This window comes from Rhinatrema bivittatum, chromosome 1 (assembly GCF_901001135.1).
Source record: "Rhinatrema bivittatum chromosome 1, aRhiBiv1.1, whole genome shotgun sequence".
NCBI lineage: Eukaryota > Metazoa > Chordata > Amphibia > Gymnophiona > Rhinatrematidae > Rhinatrema > Rhinatrema bivittatum.
Window position 1 is genome coordinate 512,528,616 of NC_042615.1, and position 15,313 is coordinate 512,543,928.

General features: G+C 49.9%; 1 protein-coding gene across 4 annotated transcripts in view; it reads left to right on the forward strand.

Moving 5' to 3' along the window:
* ARAF (A-Raf proto-oncogene, serine/threonine kinase) overlaps positions 1–15,313 on the forward strand; it is a 104,497-nt gene that overhangs the window by 78,544 nt on the left and 10,640 nt on the right. For all 4 annotated transcript variants that reach the window (XM_029611747.1, XM_029611767.1, XM_029611756.1 and 1 more), the window contains 8 exons: positions 5,219–5,246; positions 5,540–5,667; positions 5,862–6,064; positions 6,165–6,341; positions 7,677–7,723; positions 14,292–14,410; positions 14,667–14,798; positions 15,141–15,275. In XM_029611747.1, coding sequence (XP_029467607.1) covers positions 5,219–5,246; positions 5,540–5,667; positions 5,862–6,064; positions 6,165–6,341; positions 7,677–7,723; positions 14,292–14,410; positions 14,667–14,798; positions 15,141–15,275 — 969 coding nt within the window. The remainder of the gene's footprint in view (positions 1–5,218; positions 5,247–5,539; positions 5,668–5,861; positions 6,065–6,164; positions 6,342–7,676; positions 7,724–14,291; positions 14,411–14,666; positions 14,799–15,140; positions 15,276–15,313) is intronic.

Consider the following 15,313-nt stretch of genomic DNA (forward strand, 5'->3'; position numbering starts at 1 on the left):
CTTTCCATTGCCAAAAATGTGAAGAATTTGGTGAACGGGAGTGGGACACTCCTGAGATGGGCCTCAAGGTTGGCAGGGCAATGGCAAAGTTGTACCCTTTGATGGAGGAGAACTTGGAGCTTTTGTTGCTTCCTAAGGTGGATGCTTCGGCCTTGGCAGTGACCAAGAAGATGACCATCCCAGTGGCAGGGTTGGCCGCGCTGAAGGATATTTAGGACCAAAAGCTGGAGATTGAGTTAAAATGGATGTTTGTGGTCTTGGCCTTGAGTCTTTGAGCAGCGATCTGTGGTAGCCTGATGCAAAGGGCCTGTTTACGCTGGGTGCAGAGGAATCAAGAAAAGGAATCTACCCCAGCGGGCAATTCCAAGCAGGCAGCACGGTTGAAAGCCAGGGTGGTCTATGAGGCAGATGCGCTGTATGATTTGGTTCAGACATCTGCCAGGAGCATGGTCTTAGCAGTAGCAGCACGGAAACTCCTGTGGTTGCATAATTGGTCAGCAGATGTGTGGTCCAAGTCACAATTGTGTAATCACCGCTTAAGGGAAAACTGTTGTTCAGGGAAGACCTGGAACAGTTGATGAAGCATTTGTGAGAGTCAAAGGGGAATAGGTTGCCAGAAGATAAGAAGAGTGGCAAGAAAACCTTTCCGTCCCATTCCCGCTTCTGGGATATGAGGAGGGTTCGTTCCGGCAAGAGTTCTTCAGCTTCAGATCAGAAGCAAGGCTTGAGAAGTCCTTTTGGGGCTCCTGCAGTCCCCCAGGGATAGTTCTGGTCAGGGGACCAGAGGAGGAAAGTCCTCGCAATGAAGTCAGGATAGTCCACTCTTCCATAGAAGCCGTAGGTGGAAGATTAACCCACTTTTACGAGGAGTAGGCCAAGATCATGTCAGACCAATGGATCCTAGAGGTGTTAAGAGACGATTACACTTTAGAATTTTCTTGCCCGATCAGAGAGGCCTTTATCATGTCCCATTGTGAGTCCAGAGGCAAGCGAGAGGTAGTTTGGGATATGTTGCAATGGTTACAAAAGCTAGATACGATTGTGCCAGTGCTGCTGATGGAGCAGACTCTAGGAAGGTACTCGATTTATTTTGTGGTTCCCAAGAAGGAGGGCACTTTTTGGCCCATTCTGGATCTCCAGAAGGTCAATGAGGTAGAGAGTTCCATGTTTTCTTATGGAGACATTGCAGAAAATGATAGTAGTCTGCAGAGGAGAGTTTCTGACATCATTGGATTTGACAGAGGTCTATCTACATATTCCCATATGCTCAAAGCATCAGAAATTTCTATAGTCCATGGTGTTAGGGCAGCATTTCTAGTTTCAGGCTCTCCCTTTTGGGTTAACAATAGCACTGTGGACTTTCAGGAAAGTGATGGTGGTGGTGGCTGCGGCTTTGAGAAAGGAGGGAATTCTAGTCTACCCTTATCTGGACAACTGGCTCTATGGCATCCATAGATTTGGTGCCATGGGCATTTGCTCAGATGTGTCCACTCCAGAGGCTGCTTTTGTCCTGTTGGAATCTGTGCCAGAGGAGTTTCAGCTGCCTTTATCGCTGCAGGGGCATTCCAGATCCAGTCACCCGTGGCTATCTTGCCACAGTTTGGAAAATGGGGTGGATATAGAGACTCTGGATTGGGTGGTGGTGATCACAGATGCCAGCCTCAGAGGTTGAGGGATGGTCTGTCAAGGGCAGAAGGCTCAAGGTCTGTGGTTGCCAAAGTAAGCGTCCTGGTCTATCAATCGTTTGGAAACGAGAGCGGTTCACAGGGTGCTGTGTTTCCTTCCACAGGTTCGAGGATGGATGGTGAGAGTTTTCTCGTAAAATGCAAGGACAGTGGCGTATATCAATAGTCAGGATGGGACGAAAAGTCGCTGTGTGGCTCTGGAGCTCCAGGAGCTGTTTGTCTGGACAAAACAGTATCTGGATGGAGTAGCGGCATCACATGTCGCCAGAGTGGGACAGTATGCAGGCGGATTATCTCAGCAGGCAGCAGTTGGTCCCAGGGGAATGGGAGTTGTTTGCAGAGATCTTAGACCTCATTCGAGCCAGGTGAGGCAGTCCCCAGGTGGATCTGATGACGTCACAAGGCAATGCCAATGCGGCTCTTTTTTTCAGTTGCAGATGGTAGGTCGGATCTGAGGTGATCGACACTCTGGATCTTCCTTGGCCATTGGGGATACTGCTGTACATGTTTCCTCTATGGCCTCTCATAGGCCATGTATTGTGTCATATAGAGTGGCAGCCAGGAAGGGTAGTTCTGGTGGCTCCGGAGTGGTCGTGACACCCCTGATTTGCGGATCTGGTTCATCTCACAATCGACGGCCCCATCAGATTGGGTTATCTGCAGGGGTTACTTCGACAAGGGCCCATCTTCTCAGATTGGTCAGATCACTTTTGTCTCGCAGTTTGGCTTTTGAGAGGCAGTGTTTACAATTGAAAGGGTACTCTGTATCAGTTATTGCTACTTTGCTTCAGGCTAGGATGCTGTTTTGTTTGTGGCATTGTGGACCCTTGGTCGCTGTGGTGATGACTCCGCCCACAGGGAGGGGCCCCATGGGGAACCACAGCGATAGGCTGAACTCAGATAGCAGACTCAGTATGGATGGAGGGCTTTTATTGTACTGCTGTAGATAGATGATGTAAGCAGGAAGGTAAGGCACTGATCCATGAGGTGCCAATACGTTCAACAAGCTCGGATGTATAATCTCACCCAGATGTTCACGATAGACGGGAGCCCGCAGTGCGGGTAACGCCACAGCTGGTGGGTGGAGCTGGATCACTGGATCATAGAGGTACTCACAGGAATGTAGGCGTCTTCCTGATGATGAAATGGTGGGACCGAAGGTCCGTAGTGCAGGATACATAGGCTGGTAGGCCCTCGAGGAGAGAGAAAGACCCCTGAGGAGCGGTTGTCTTAGTAGTAGAGGCCCCAAAGGGTAGTTGGAAGCAAAAGACCCACGAGGAGGGGGTGTCTAGAGCTTCTAGAGGAGCAAGGCCCTTGGAGTGAAAGCGGCGTCTAAGCGTGCCGCTTAGAGCGGTCAGAGTAGCTAAACCGAAGTCCTTGCTAACTCAAAGGTGGTAACGAAGTGGAGGCTTGATTTACCCGGAGGTATTGACATCATGCAGTGGGGCCGCCCCCGAGGTTCCCGCCTTGTCGTGTATTTGAGCGTAGGAGATGTGCGCGCTCGCGCCCTAGGAGGCCACAGGAGTGAGCATGGCGGACTGGCACGCCCATGCTAGGTTGGAGACGCCAAGACCCTCGGCACTCGGCACCGGCCCAAGGAGAGAGAAAAAGGAAGAAAAGAGGTAAGGCAGAGCGGTTGCAGCCGTCTGCGACCGACGGACGCAACAGATGCTTTCCACTTTTCTGGCTTATGTCCAGGTATGGAGAGCATTTGAGTCCTGGTGCTTGGAGGAAGGTCTGGAGCCTTTGCGGGTGGACATGCCTCAGATTTTGGCCTTTTTACAGCAAGGCTTGACAAAAGGACTGACCTATAATTCGCTTCAGGTACAAGTGGCAGCCTTGGGATGACTTAGAGACAAGCTGCAGGGGAGGTCACTGGCGTTTCATCTGGATTCATCTGTTTCCTGAAGAGGGTCAAACATTTGCGCCCGCCGATTCATAGAATGTGTCCGGAGTGGAACCTTAACTTGGTTCTGTGGGTCCTATGTGGTCCTCCATTTGAGCCTTTGTGGAGGGCATCGTTGAAGGACCTCACCTTGAAGTCTGTCTTTCTGGTGTGATTTGTTCGGCCAGGTGGATTTCAGAGCTTCAATGTTTGTCCTGTATAGATCCTTTCCTGCGAATTTCGGATGACAGGGTGTCTTTGCGTACAGTATCCTCATTTTTACCGAAAGTCATCTCCTCATTCCATCTCAACCAGACAGTGGAGCTTCCTGTGTTTCCGAATTTATCATCGAAGGAACCGCATGTGAGAGAACTTCACTTATTGGCTGTTCGACGGACTCTGTTGCAGTTAGTGTAGCTGGGTTTAAAAAAGATTTGGATAAGTTCTTGGAGGAGAAGTCCATTACCTGCTATTAATTAATTTGACTTAGAAAATAGCCACTGCTATTACTAGCATCAGTAGCATGGGATAGACTTAGTTTTTGGGTACTTGCCAGGTTCTAGATTGGCCACTGTTGGAAACAGGATGCTGGGTTTGATGGACCCTTGGTCTGACTCAGTATGGCATGTTCTTATGTTCTTATCTTAAGCTCACTAACAGTTTTCGTTAATCAGATCATCTGTTTGTCTTGTTCAGTGGAGCAAAGAAAGGAAGTAAGGTGTCTAAAACCAAATTGCTCATTGGTTAAAGGACACTATTTTTTCAGCCTAACTCTGTAAAGGCCAGACAGCCCCAGAGAGATTGCAGGCACATTCTGCTAGGGCACAAGCAGCCTCCTGGGTGGAGTGTCAGTTGGTGTCGCCTCAGGAGATCTATACGACTGCAATATGGTCTTCACACTTTCACCAGATATTACTGATTGGTTGTTCGGGCGCCGCAAAAGGCTACATTTGATGAAGGTCTGTTGCAGACTGGTCTTTTGTGTTCCTGCTCAGTGTAGGGGAGCTTGGGTACATCCCTCTTGTCTGGACTGATGTGGGGTATGAACACGAAAGGAAAATTGGTTCTTACCTGCTGATTTTCGTTCCTGGAATACCACAGATCAGTCCAGAAGCTCATCCCCTTAGTTTCGAAAGGACCGTTATTGTTGCAATTACTTATTAATGCAAAGCTTACTAAGTGTTTATATATTGAACCTATATGACTGAAGGGTTTTTTGGTTCCTTTGTTAAATGTGAGGGCTTTTGTTCAAGGAGCTCCAACCCTGGGTTTTTTGTTCACCGTAGAGGGGAAAGTTTGATTTGAGTTTGAAAGTTTCACGCTACTTTGGCTTGGGTACAGGTCACTACTGAGGGACTGGAGGTGGCACTCTCAGTTATGCAGCAGTGCCTGAAAAGCTTTTATTCTCTGCCTTCTTCTACTGATAGGGATGCAAAACCCACTTGTCTGGACTTATCTGTGGTATTCCAAGAAAGAAAATTAGCAAGTAAGAACCAACTTCCTTATCTCTCTGACCCTCAGCCCAGCATCTGTAGGCCTCTCCTTCTCCCACCTTAGGATATAGTACAATAGAAAGCACAGGGATGGAGGGCAAGTTTGGAGATGGTGTCCAGCTCCCTAACTGTTCCCCTTTTACTTTTATTTCCAGCATGCACTGAGAGGTCCTACCGCAATGGGTGAGATGTCGCTATAACTATCTCTTATTTTGTGGCTTCCTTTTGGAGTTCTCTCTTCTGTTTCTGTCTCTCGCTCTGCCTTTAATACTGTCTTTCTCATTCCCTCTCATTGTTTTGCTCCCTGTCTATTTCTGTCTTTCTTATTTCTTCTGTCTCTTTCTACCTTTCTCTCCCCATCTCTCACTCTCCATCTCTCATTTGTTCTCTCTCTCAGCCTGTGTATTTCTTTCTTTCTCTCTCTCTGGCTCCCTCTCCTTGTCTGTCTCATACTGTCTTTCTCTTTGCCATCGCAGTGGGAGACAGTACCCCCCGAGCCACCACAGCCAGTGTCTCTCCAGGCAGGAAATCTCCACATCTTAAATCCCCCTCTGAGCCCTCCAAGGATCGCAAGCCCTCCACCTCCGATGACAAAAAGAAAGTGGTAAGGACTGCCTTCTAGTCTGTGTTTCTGTTTCCGTGTCTCTGTGCATCTCGCTCACTGTCTCTCTTTGTCTGACTCTCTCTCCCTGTTTGTATGTTTGTGTAGGAGAGTACCCCAGGGGAGCCTCTCCTCATCCCTTTGTGTCTCTTTCCCCCCTTTCCCTGTCAGACTTTCTTGTCTCTTTTCACCCCCAGAAGCAGTTGGGGTACCGGGACTCAGGCTATTACTGGGAGGTGCACAGCAGTGAGGTGTTGGTGATGAAGAGGATCGGAACAGGCTCCTTCGGGACTGTCTACAAGGGCAAATGGCATGGGGATGTGGCCATCAAGATCCTGAAAGTTACCAGTCCCACTCCGGAACAGATCCAGGCCTTCAAGAATGAGATGCAGGTGCTAAGGTACAGGACGAGAGAGGTGGGGAGGGAGAGATGGAGAAAGAAGAGATACTAACTAGTTCCTGTTCCCCCTTTGACTGGTCTCCATGTGGTGTCATGGCAGGAAGACACGGCATGTGAACATCTTACTCTTCATGGGCTTCATGACCAAGCCAAACTTCGCCATCATCACTCAGTGGTGTGAGGGCAGTAGCCTATACCGCCACCTGCATGTGACCGAGACAAAGTTCGACATGTTCCAGCTCATTGACATCGCCCGGCAGACCGCACAGGGCATGGAGTGAGTACCGTGCCCTGTTCTGAAACATAGAAACTTAACAGCAGAAAAAGACCATATGGCCTATCCAGTCTTCCCATCCACACCAAGTACTCAGCTCTACAAATCCTACCTCTCCCTCAGAGATCCCCCGTGCATATCCCATGCTAACTTGAAATCAGATATTGTCATTGCTTCCACCACCTCCATTGGGAGAATGTTCCATGCATTTACTATCCATTCTGTAAAGAAATATTTCCTTAGATTACTCTTGAGTCTATTCCCTTTTACCTTTATCTTATGACTACTTGTTCTAGAACCTCCTTTTCATTGAAAGAGGCTCGCCTCCTGTGCATTGATACCTTGGAGGCATTTAACTGTCTCTATTTTATCTCCCTTGCTCCACCTTTCCTCTAGGGCATACATGTTTAGATCTTTAAATCTGTACCCATATGTTGCCATTGACCATTTTTTGTAGTCACTCTCTGGCCTGATTCCATCTTGTTTATATCCTTTTGAAGGTCTCTTCTCCCTCTTTCCCCACACACTGTTGCACTTTCTCCATCTCCAGCCATTCCTCCTCTCCCCCTTCCTGGCTCCTAAGTCACTTCTCCTCTTGTCTCATCCCCACTCACCTGTTCTCCCTGCCTTCCAGTACCCTCAGTATCCTTTTCACCCCATCTATCTTTCCTCTCCCTTTCCTCCTCCACTCAGCTGTCACTTCCCCACCTCAGTCATCTCTTCTTTCTCCTTATCTTGTGCCCTGCTGCCACCTCCTCATTTCCAGGCATCTTTCCTCTCCCCTCTTCCCGTGCCTTCCTAGCCTCTCTTCACCCACAGCCACCTCTCCTCTTGTCCAATTCTCTGCTGCCACCCCTCCTCATCCCCTCCCTCAAGTCTCTCTTCATCTCCCCTTGTCTTTGGATGTCATGGAGTGAGCCCCTTACTTCTATCACCATCACGCTCTTCATTCTGTTCACCACCCTGTTTCTTTTGCACTCTTTCTCTCTTCCTCTTTCACCTTTTTGTCCTGTCTCTCATTCTCTCAGCTTGCTTCCCTCCCTTTTTCACTCTTCTTTTTCCCTTTCATTATTTTTCTGCCCTTCTCTTCTACCACCCTTCCTCCCTTTCATTCTCTGTCAGTCTCTTTGTCCCTCTGCTGCCTCCTCCTCTAGTTCAGATTTAGTGATTGAGGTCAGTGCTTCATAGAGTCATTAGACAACTCCAGGCCATTAGAGAAAGGCTGATCCATTGGCTCATCCTGGCCCTAGTAAACTGGTGCGTATAGTCTGCTCTGGTGTTTTGCTTCTCTTGTGTCATACAGTAATCATTCCCCTCCTCTTCTTTCCTCTGTTCCAGTTATCTTCATGCTAAGAATATAATCCACCGGGATCTAAAATCCAACAGTATCCTTCTTACATCCACAGGACAGAAGGAAGGAAGAAAAATGGGGGACTAGGGAAAGAGGGTAGTCAGAGAGATAGGCCCAGAGGAAATGAGAATATGAGGGAGAGGGCAGAAGGTGGGGCTCAAGGCATGAAATAGACTTAGTTTTTGAGTACTTGCTAGGTACTTATAACCTGGATTGTCCACTGTTGGAGAGAGGATGCTGGGTTTGATGGAGTCCAGACTCCTGGGTTAATTCATCTCTGCCAGCAGATGGAGACAGAGAAAAGCCTTGCTGACACTGCTTAAAAACCCTGGTACCATCTGCAGTAACTCAGTATTTCTCTGTCTCCAGCAGATGGCTGGTGCATTAACCTGCAGGGCTTTTCTTTTTACCCTTGCTGTTTTTTCTTTCTAAATGTTTTCTCTTTCGGGTGAGCCTTCCTCCCAGGGAATGGGTTCCTTGAGGAACCTTTTCTTGTTCAGTTGAGGTGGACCAGTTAAGGTCCAATTTGGTACCGTGGGGTGTACATCTGGTGGTCCAGATGTCTCCCCTCACAAGGCCGGCCGTGCGGCTTACAACCCTTCTCCTTTTTCTGGTCAGGGGATTCTCTCCTTGTTTAAAAAGCTGATTTGTGCTGGACAGCTCCTCTCAGCTTAGGAGGGAATCTCTCTGCTTCTGTTCTCTTTTTTTAACTTATTTAAAGTTTAAAAAAAAAAAAAAAGTTTTGTCAAGGAAGAGGAAGTCGGCTGAAGGGTAAGGCTCCCAGGCGATCGCTCCCCCCACTGCGGGTCGTGCCGATTTTTAGATTTTTATTTTTAGCTTTATTTTTGTTTCTCAGCTTCTTGCAGCATGGTTCGCGGCTTGGCATGCCGCGTGTATGGAGTGGTCCCAGTGCGGCTCAGCCAGTCGGGGCTGTGTATTGGGGGGAGAAGGGCCCTCTCTCCTCCTGGGGGTTTCAAAATGCCGTCACCTTTGTAGGCGCACGGCTACCGCGGTCGGGCCATTTTTACAGCCTCCCGAGGTCCCCGGAGCTGCCGGCTTCGTCGAAGGGGGGGGCGGTGGCCATTTTGGCGTCTGATTCCCGCACGCCGCCATTTTTGGAGGGGGAAGGGGATTCACCACCGCGGCTGTCCCCGGTTCATCCTGGTCCCCCCGATGCGCAGGGGGAATCCGGGGAGGCAGATCAGCCAGGTCCCTTGCCTCAGAGGCCTGGTGGAGCCCAGACCCCCTTTTTTGCCTCCGGGTTCGCGGCCTTTTTCGCCGGATTTTATTCTCCTGCTGCATCAAGCTTATCTGGCACAGCAGGAGGGTTTAAGGGGTTCACCTTTCCCTCCCATTCCTCAGGACCCAGGTCTGCGGCCTTCAGCTTCCAATGCAGGATCCGCACGGCCGCGGGATGCCAGCATGCCGAGGGGTCTAGCTCCGGGGGAGCAACAGGAGGTTTACAGGGTCCGATCCCTCCGGCAGGAGCAGCGCTAGGCTCCTCATCGCAAGCGGACCCGGATCAAGGTGAACACTTTGGCATGCCCTCGGTGGCGGAAGGGGATGATCCCAAGATTCTACGTTTATTCCGGAGGGAGGATTTGGCACCTTTGCTGCCGCAAGTCCTTGATGAGTTGGGTTTAAAACCCTCTCAGGAAGCTCCAGAATTGGATGGGGCGGACCCCGTTCTGGACAGTCTTCGAGCTTCTCTTTCTGCTTTCCCGTATCATAGGTCGGTGCGACAATTGATTGAATATGAGTGGGATTCCCCGGATTCCGGTTTGAGGGTAGGTAGGGCTATGGCCAAGCGCTATCCGTTGCTGGAACAGACCTTGGAGCTTTTTGCGCTTCCGCAGGTGGATGCAGCGGTTTCCGCAGTAACAAAGAAGACTACGATTCCGGTGGAGGGGGCCGCAACCCTCAAGGATCTCCAGGATTGGAAGTTAGAGCTTCACCTTAAAGGGATTTTGAGAGTGCAGCCTTGGGGCTCTGGGCTGCCGTGTGCTCCGGCTTTATGCAGCTGGCATGTCTGAGGTGGGTGCAGAATTTTCAGGATGCACCTCCTGCTCCCGACTCGTCAGAGGCAGATCGCGTGGAAGCGTCGGTCGTGTATGTAGCGGATGCGCTGTATAACTTAGTGTGTTCACTGTCGCGGGTTATGAGTTCAGTGGTTGCGGCCAAGCGTTTACTTTGGCTCCATCACTGGGCGGCAGATGTTTCTTCTAAGGCCCGGTTAGGTTCTTTGCCTTTCAAGGGTCATCTCTTGTTTGGAGAGCAGCTGGAGCAGCTCATCAAGCAACTGAGTGAGACAAAGGTGCATAAGCTGCCGGAGGACAAGCCAAGGAATCGCCAGGCGTTTCAATCCAGGTCCCGCTTCAGGGACGCCTGACAGTCTCGTCCTTCCAGGGGTCCCGTAGGGGCGCAGTCACAAAAGACTTTCAGCAGCCACGGGGTTCAAATTGGTGTCAGTCCTTTCGCGGCAGGCGACGACCTTTTAGAGCTCCCTCGGCAGGGGGAGCAGCAGCGGTCAAGTCCTCCCAGTGAAGCAAAGCCAGTCCACTCCTCTGTTCCCTTTATAGGGGGCCGGCTGGCAGACTTTTATGGGGAGTGGACCAAAATCACGCAGGATCAGTCGGTCCTCTCGGTGATAAGAGACGGTTACACTTTAGAGTTTGCACATCCTGTTCGCAACCTCTTCTTGGTCTCCCCTTGCGGGTTCTTGGCGAAGTATCGGGCGGTTCGGGAGACCTTGTGCCAGTTGCGTGGTTTGGGAGCGGTGGTCCCGGTACGTTACTCCATCTATTTCGTTGTCACAAAAAAGGAGGGAATGTTTCGACCCATTCTGGACCTCAAGTCGGTCCTTAAAGATTCCACGGTTTCGAATGGAGACGCTACGGTCGGTAATTGCGGCAGTCCGTTCTCGGGAGATTTTGGCCTCCCTGGATCTGACTGAGGCATACTTGCATATCCCAATTCATCCAGAGCATCAGAGGTTTCTGCGTTTCGTGGTGCTGGGTCAACATTTCCAATTCCAGGCTCTGCCGTTCGGTCTAGCGATGGCCCCCCCGTACTTTCACCAAGGTAATGGTGGTGGTGGCAGCTCTCCGATGCGAAGGGGTGTTGGTGCACCCTTATCTCGACGACTGGCTAATTCTGTAAAAGTCGTTGGAAGGCTGCCGCTCGTCAGTTCGGAAAGTTGTTCGCCTATTGGAGTCTTTCGGCTGGGTGGTGAACCGGATGAAGAGTCACTTGGAGTTGTCCCAGGTACTAGAATACCTAGGAGCTCGTTTCAACACGCACCAAGGCAGGGTGTTTCTCACTCAGGAGAGGATACTCAAACTACAGGCTCAAGTTCGATGCTTGTTGGCGTTGAAGATACCACGAGCCTGGGACTTTCTACAGGTGCTGGGTTCGATGGCTTCAACCCTGGAATTGGGACCGAGGACCTTCGCGCATATGCGTCCATTTCAGAGGGCACTGTTGGACAAATGGAATCCCCAGTCGCAGGCTTTTCATTTACCAGTTTTGCTGGCTGCGTCGGCACAGAACAGCCTATCATGGTGGCTATAGTCTTCCAATCTACAGCGTGGAGTCAGCCTAGAGGTTCCGGAGTGGGTGGTTCTCACAACCGATGCCAGTCTCTCTGGTTGGGGAGCGGTGTGCGAGCGACAGTCGGCCCAGGGCACTTGGTCAGCTGTGGAAGCCTTGTGACCAATCAATTGGTTGGAGACCAGAACAGTGTGGCTGGCACTTCAAACCTTTCTCCCCCTCGTTCAGGGTCGTTTGGTCAGGGTTCTGTTGGACAACACCACAACAGTTGCTTACATCAATCATCAGGGCAGGACCAAGAGCCAGGGGGTGGCGATGAAAGCGCATGAGTTGTTTCAATGGGCAGAACGGTACTTGGTTCAGCTAGCTTTTCTCATATTGCAGGTGTCGACAGCGTTCAGGCCGATTTCGTCAGTCGTCAGACCTTAGGTCCTGGCAAGTGGGAGTTGGTAGAGTCTGCGATGAGGCTCATCCGGAGGAGGTGGGGCCGTCCCTACGTCGATTTGATGGCAACTCGGCTCAATGCGAAAGCTCCTTGGTTCTTCAGTCGCAGGAGGGAGTACGGGGCCAAGGAAGTCGACACTCTAGTAGTGCCTTGGCCTCCGAAAGTCTTGCTGTATGTGTTTTCGCCGTGGCCTCTGGTGGGAAAAGTATCGCGCAGAATAGAGAAGCACCCTGGGGAGGTGCTCCTAGTGGCTCCAGAATGGCCACATCAACCGTGGTTCGCAGATCTAATCAATCTAGCGGTGGACAGTCCGTTGCGTCTTAGTCATCTCCCGGAATTTCTTCCTCAAGGTCCCGTATTTTCCGACCAGGCAGATCGCTTTTGTCTAGCGGCTTGGCTTTTGAGAGGCGTCGCTTGAGGTGGAAAGAATATCCAGAACCGGTGATCACTATACTTTTACAAGCCAGGTGGCAATCTACTTCCCTCTCATATGTTCGAGTCTGGAAAGTGTTTGAAGCTTGATGTACCGACCAAGGGATTCAGGCGGTTCAGGCCTCGATTTCTCAAGTTTTGTCTTTTCTACAAGAGGGTTTAGCTAAAGGTCTGGCTTTTAATTCCTTCAAAGTGCAGGTAGCGGCTCTAGCCTGCGTACAAGGCAAGCTTGAGGGTTATTCCTTGTCGTCGCAGCCAGACGTACAGAGGTTTCTTCAGGGAGTTAGAAATTTGGTCCTCCAGTGTGGAAAGTATGTCCTCCTTGGAACCTTAATCTGGTTCTGCGGGTCTTGTGTGATGCTCCATTTGAACCAATTCGGAGAGCGACCGTTAAGGATTTGACTCTCAAGGTGGTGTTCCTGGTGGCAATTTGTTCTGCCAGGAGAATTTCATAGTTGCAGGCCTTATCGTGTAGGGATCCTTTTCTTCAGATATCTGATTCCGGAATTACGTTGCATACGGTTCCCTCCTTTGTCTCAAAGGTGGTCTCTGCCTTTCATGTTAATCAGACTATCGAGCTTCTGGCTTTTACAGACTTGGATGATTCTACGCAGCATGCTAGGGAGCTTACGCTGTTGGATGTCCGCAGAACCTTGCTCTGCTATCTCAAGGTTACTAATGAGTTCAGGATGTCTGATCATCTTTTTGTGTTATGGAGTGTGCAAAGAAGGGGTACCCATGCCTCCAAAGCAACTATTGCCAGATGGATTAAGGAGGCTATTGGGTCGGCGTACATTCTCAAGGGCCGTCAAGTTCCTGAGGGTTTGCGGGCCCACTCGAAGCGGGCTCAAGCCGCTTCTTGGGCGGAGGGTCAGTTGGTGTCTCCACAGGAGATTTGCAGAGCGGCGACTTGGAAGTCGCTGCATACTTTTTGCAAGGCATTACCGATTAGATTTGGGATTTTCCGATTCTAGGTCTTTTGGTGAAGGTGTCTTGCGAGCGGGACTCTCCAGGTCCCACCCTCTCTAGGAAGCTTTGGTACATCCAAGAAGTCTGGACTGATCCGGGTACGTACAGGGAAAAGAAATTCATTCCTGTAGTACCGACGGATCAGTCCAGAACCCACCCGTCCGCTCAGCTATAATCTTTCAGCAAACTTCCATTCTTTGTTGTAATCTTAAATTTTGAAAGTTATGTGACATGTTTTTAGTCAGTTTATTGCACATAGTGTTGTTTCAGCTTGGGTACAGATCAATACTGAGCTACTGCAGGTGGCACCAGGGTTTTTAATTAATGTCAGTGAGGCTTTTCTTTGTCTCCATCTGCTGGCAGGGATGAATTAACCCAGGAACCTGGACTGATCCGTTGGTACTACAGGAACGAAAATTAACAGGTAAGAACCAATTTTCTTATGTCGGATCCCCAGAGAAAGGTGAGAACCTGGAGAAAGGGAAACAGAAGGTGGAACCCCAGGAAATAATGGAGAACACTGGGGAAAAGATGCACAAGGTGATAACAAAGAACATGGAGGAAGGGATGCAGGAAGTGGGGTGTGATGGGAATGAGGGAAGATGAGACTCGAAAGGTATATTGGAGAATATAGGGGAAGGGGACAGAAGGGGGTAGCCCAGGGGAATGGGAAGAATATGGGGGAAGGGGGGGAAGAAGGTGGAATCCTAGTAGAGAGAACATGAGGGAAGGGGTTCATCAAGAGGAACCCCAGAGAATATGAGAAAACATGGGGGAAAGGGTCAGAAGATGGAGCTACAAGGTATGAGGAGATAAGACTCCAGAGGAAATCTGGGGCCCAGTAAGAGAGAAAGAGTGACTTTTGTGTGAAGGAGAAGGAGCCATCTGAGTGGAAGAAGTGAGAGTGTTATTACAATGGCAACAGGGTCTAAGCAGTTGGAGTTTGACTGCTATGGAGGTGAATTCCAGCAAGGCCTAGCTGGTGGTGTGATATAGCTGCAGTTGATGTAAGGTTGTCAACTAGTTCCAGATCATCAGGGACAGGCTGAGCCAGGCTTGGAATTGTTCCATTTGCATCCATGGACTTGTAATTACAATTTTTGTGAGAAAAACTGATTGGCAGCCCTACTACAATGGGCTAGTTCTGGTTATTGTGGAGATTTCACCTCCTCCCCTCGCTGTAGTGTTCTCCTTTATGATCATACAGACATCTTCCTGCATGAGGGGCTGACTGTGAAGATCGGCGACTTTGGCTTAGCAACCGTGAAAACCCGTTGGAGTGGGTCCCAGCAGGTAGAGCAGCCCAGTGGCTCAATATTGTGGATGGTGAGTATCCATTTTTGTGGACTACCACTCCTCTCCCCTCCATAAGTGTCCATTTCTGTGGACCACTACCATGCACACACACTCCCACCTCAGCAATTATACATTTCTGTGGACCCACCACCACCATCAGCCCTCTGCCCCTACCCACAATCATCATGCACTCTCTCCTTCAGGACAATCCTGGGGAACTGAGAAAGGGTCTCTCAGCAGCACACCTCACCCCCTCTGCTCTTCTTCTCATCTCCTCCTCTTATAGGCCCCAGAGGTGATCCGCATGCAGGACAGCAATCCCTATAGCTTCCAGTCTGATTGCTATGCCTATGGGGTGGTGTTATACGAATTGATGACAGGGACCCTGCCTTATTCAAATATCAACAACAGAGATCAGGTGAGTTAGGATGGGAGGAAGCAGGAGGAGTTTCCTGTGCCAGTGCTATTACCTCCATGCAGCACCCAGAGTTTGTACGGCACCTGTCTTTCGGTCTCTTTGTCACTGTATTATGAGAAATGTGTGCTCTCATCTGTCACACTCTCCTGTTCTTGTTTCTTTTTTCTCTGTGTGATATTTGAAGGTGGGGGGTATTTGTCTCTCCCTCTTTGTCTTTTGCTCCCCTTTCTTTCCTGTCACTCTGTCTCTTTCTCCCTCTCCCATTTCAGAGATAGAAGGAATTACAGAGGGAGATGGTATATTCCTGCAGTGATATAACACAATGTCTCATACTATTTATAGATAATATTTATGGTGGGGCGTGGTTGCCTCTCTCCTGACTTCAGCAAAGTGTCTAATAATTGCCCGAAAGCCATGAAACGACTTCTTATGAACTGCCTTAAGTTTAAGAGAGATGAGAGGCCGCTCTTCCCTCAGGTAAGTACCAAGGGTCAGCCTGGGAGCAAAGGAGCATA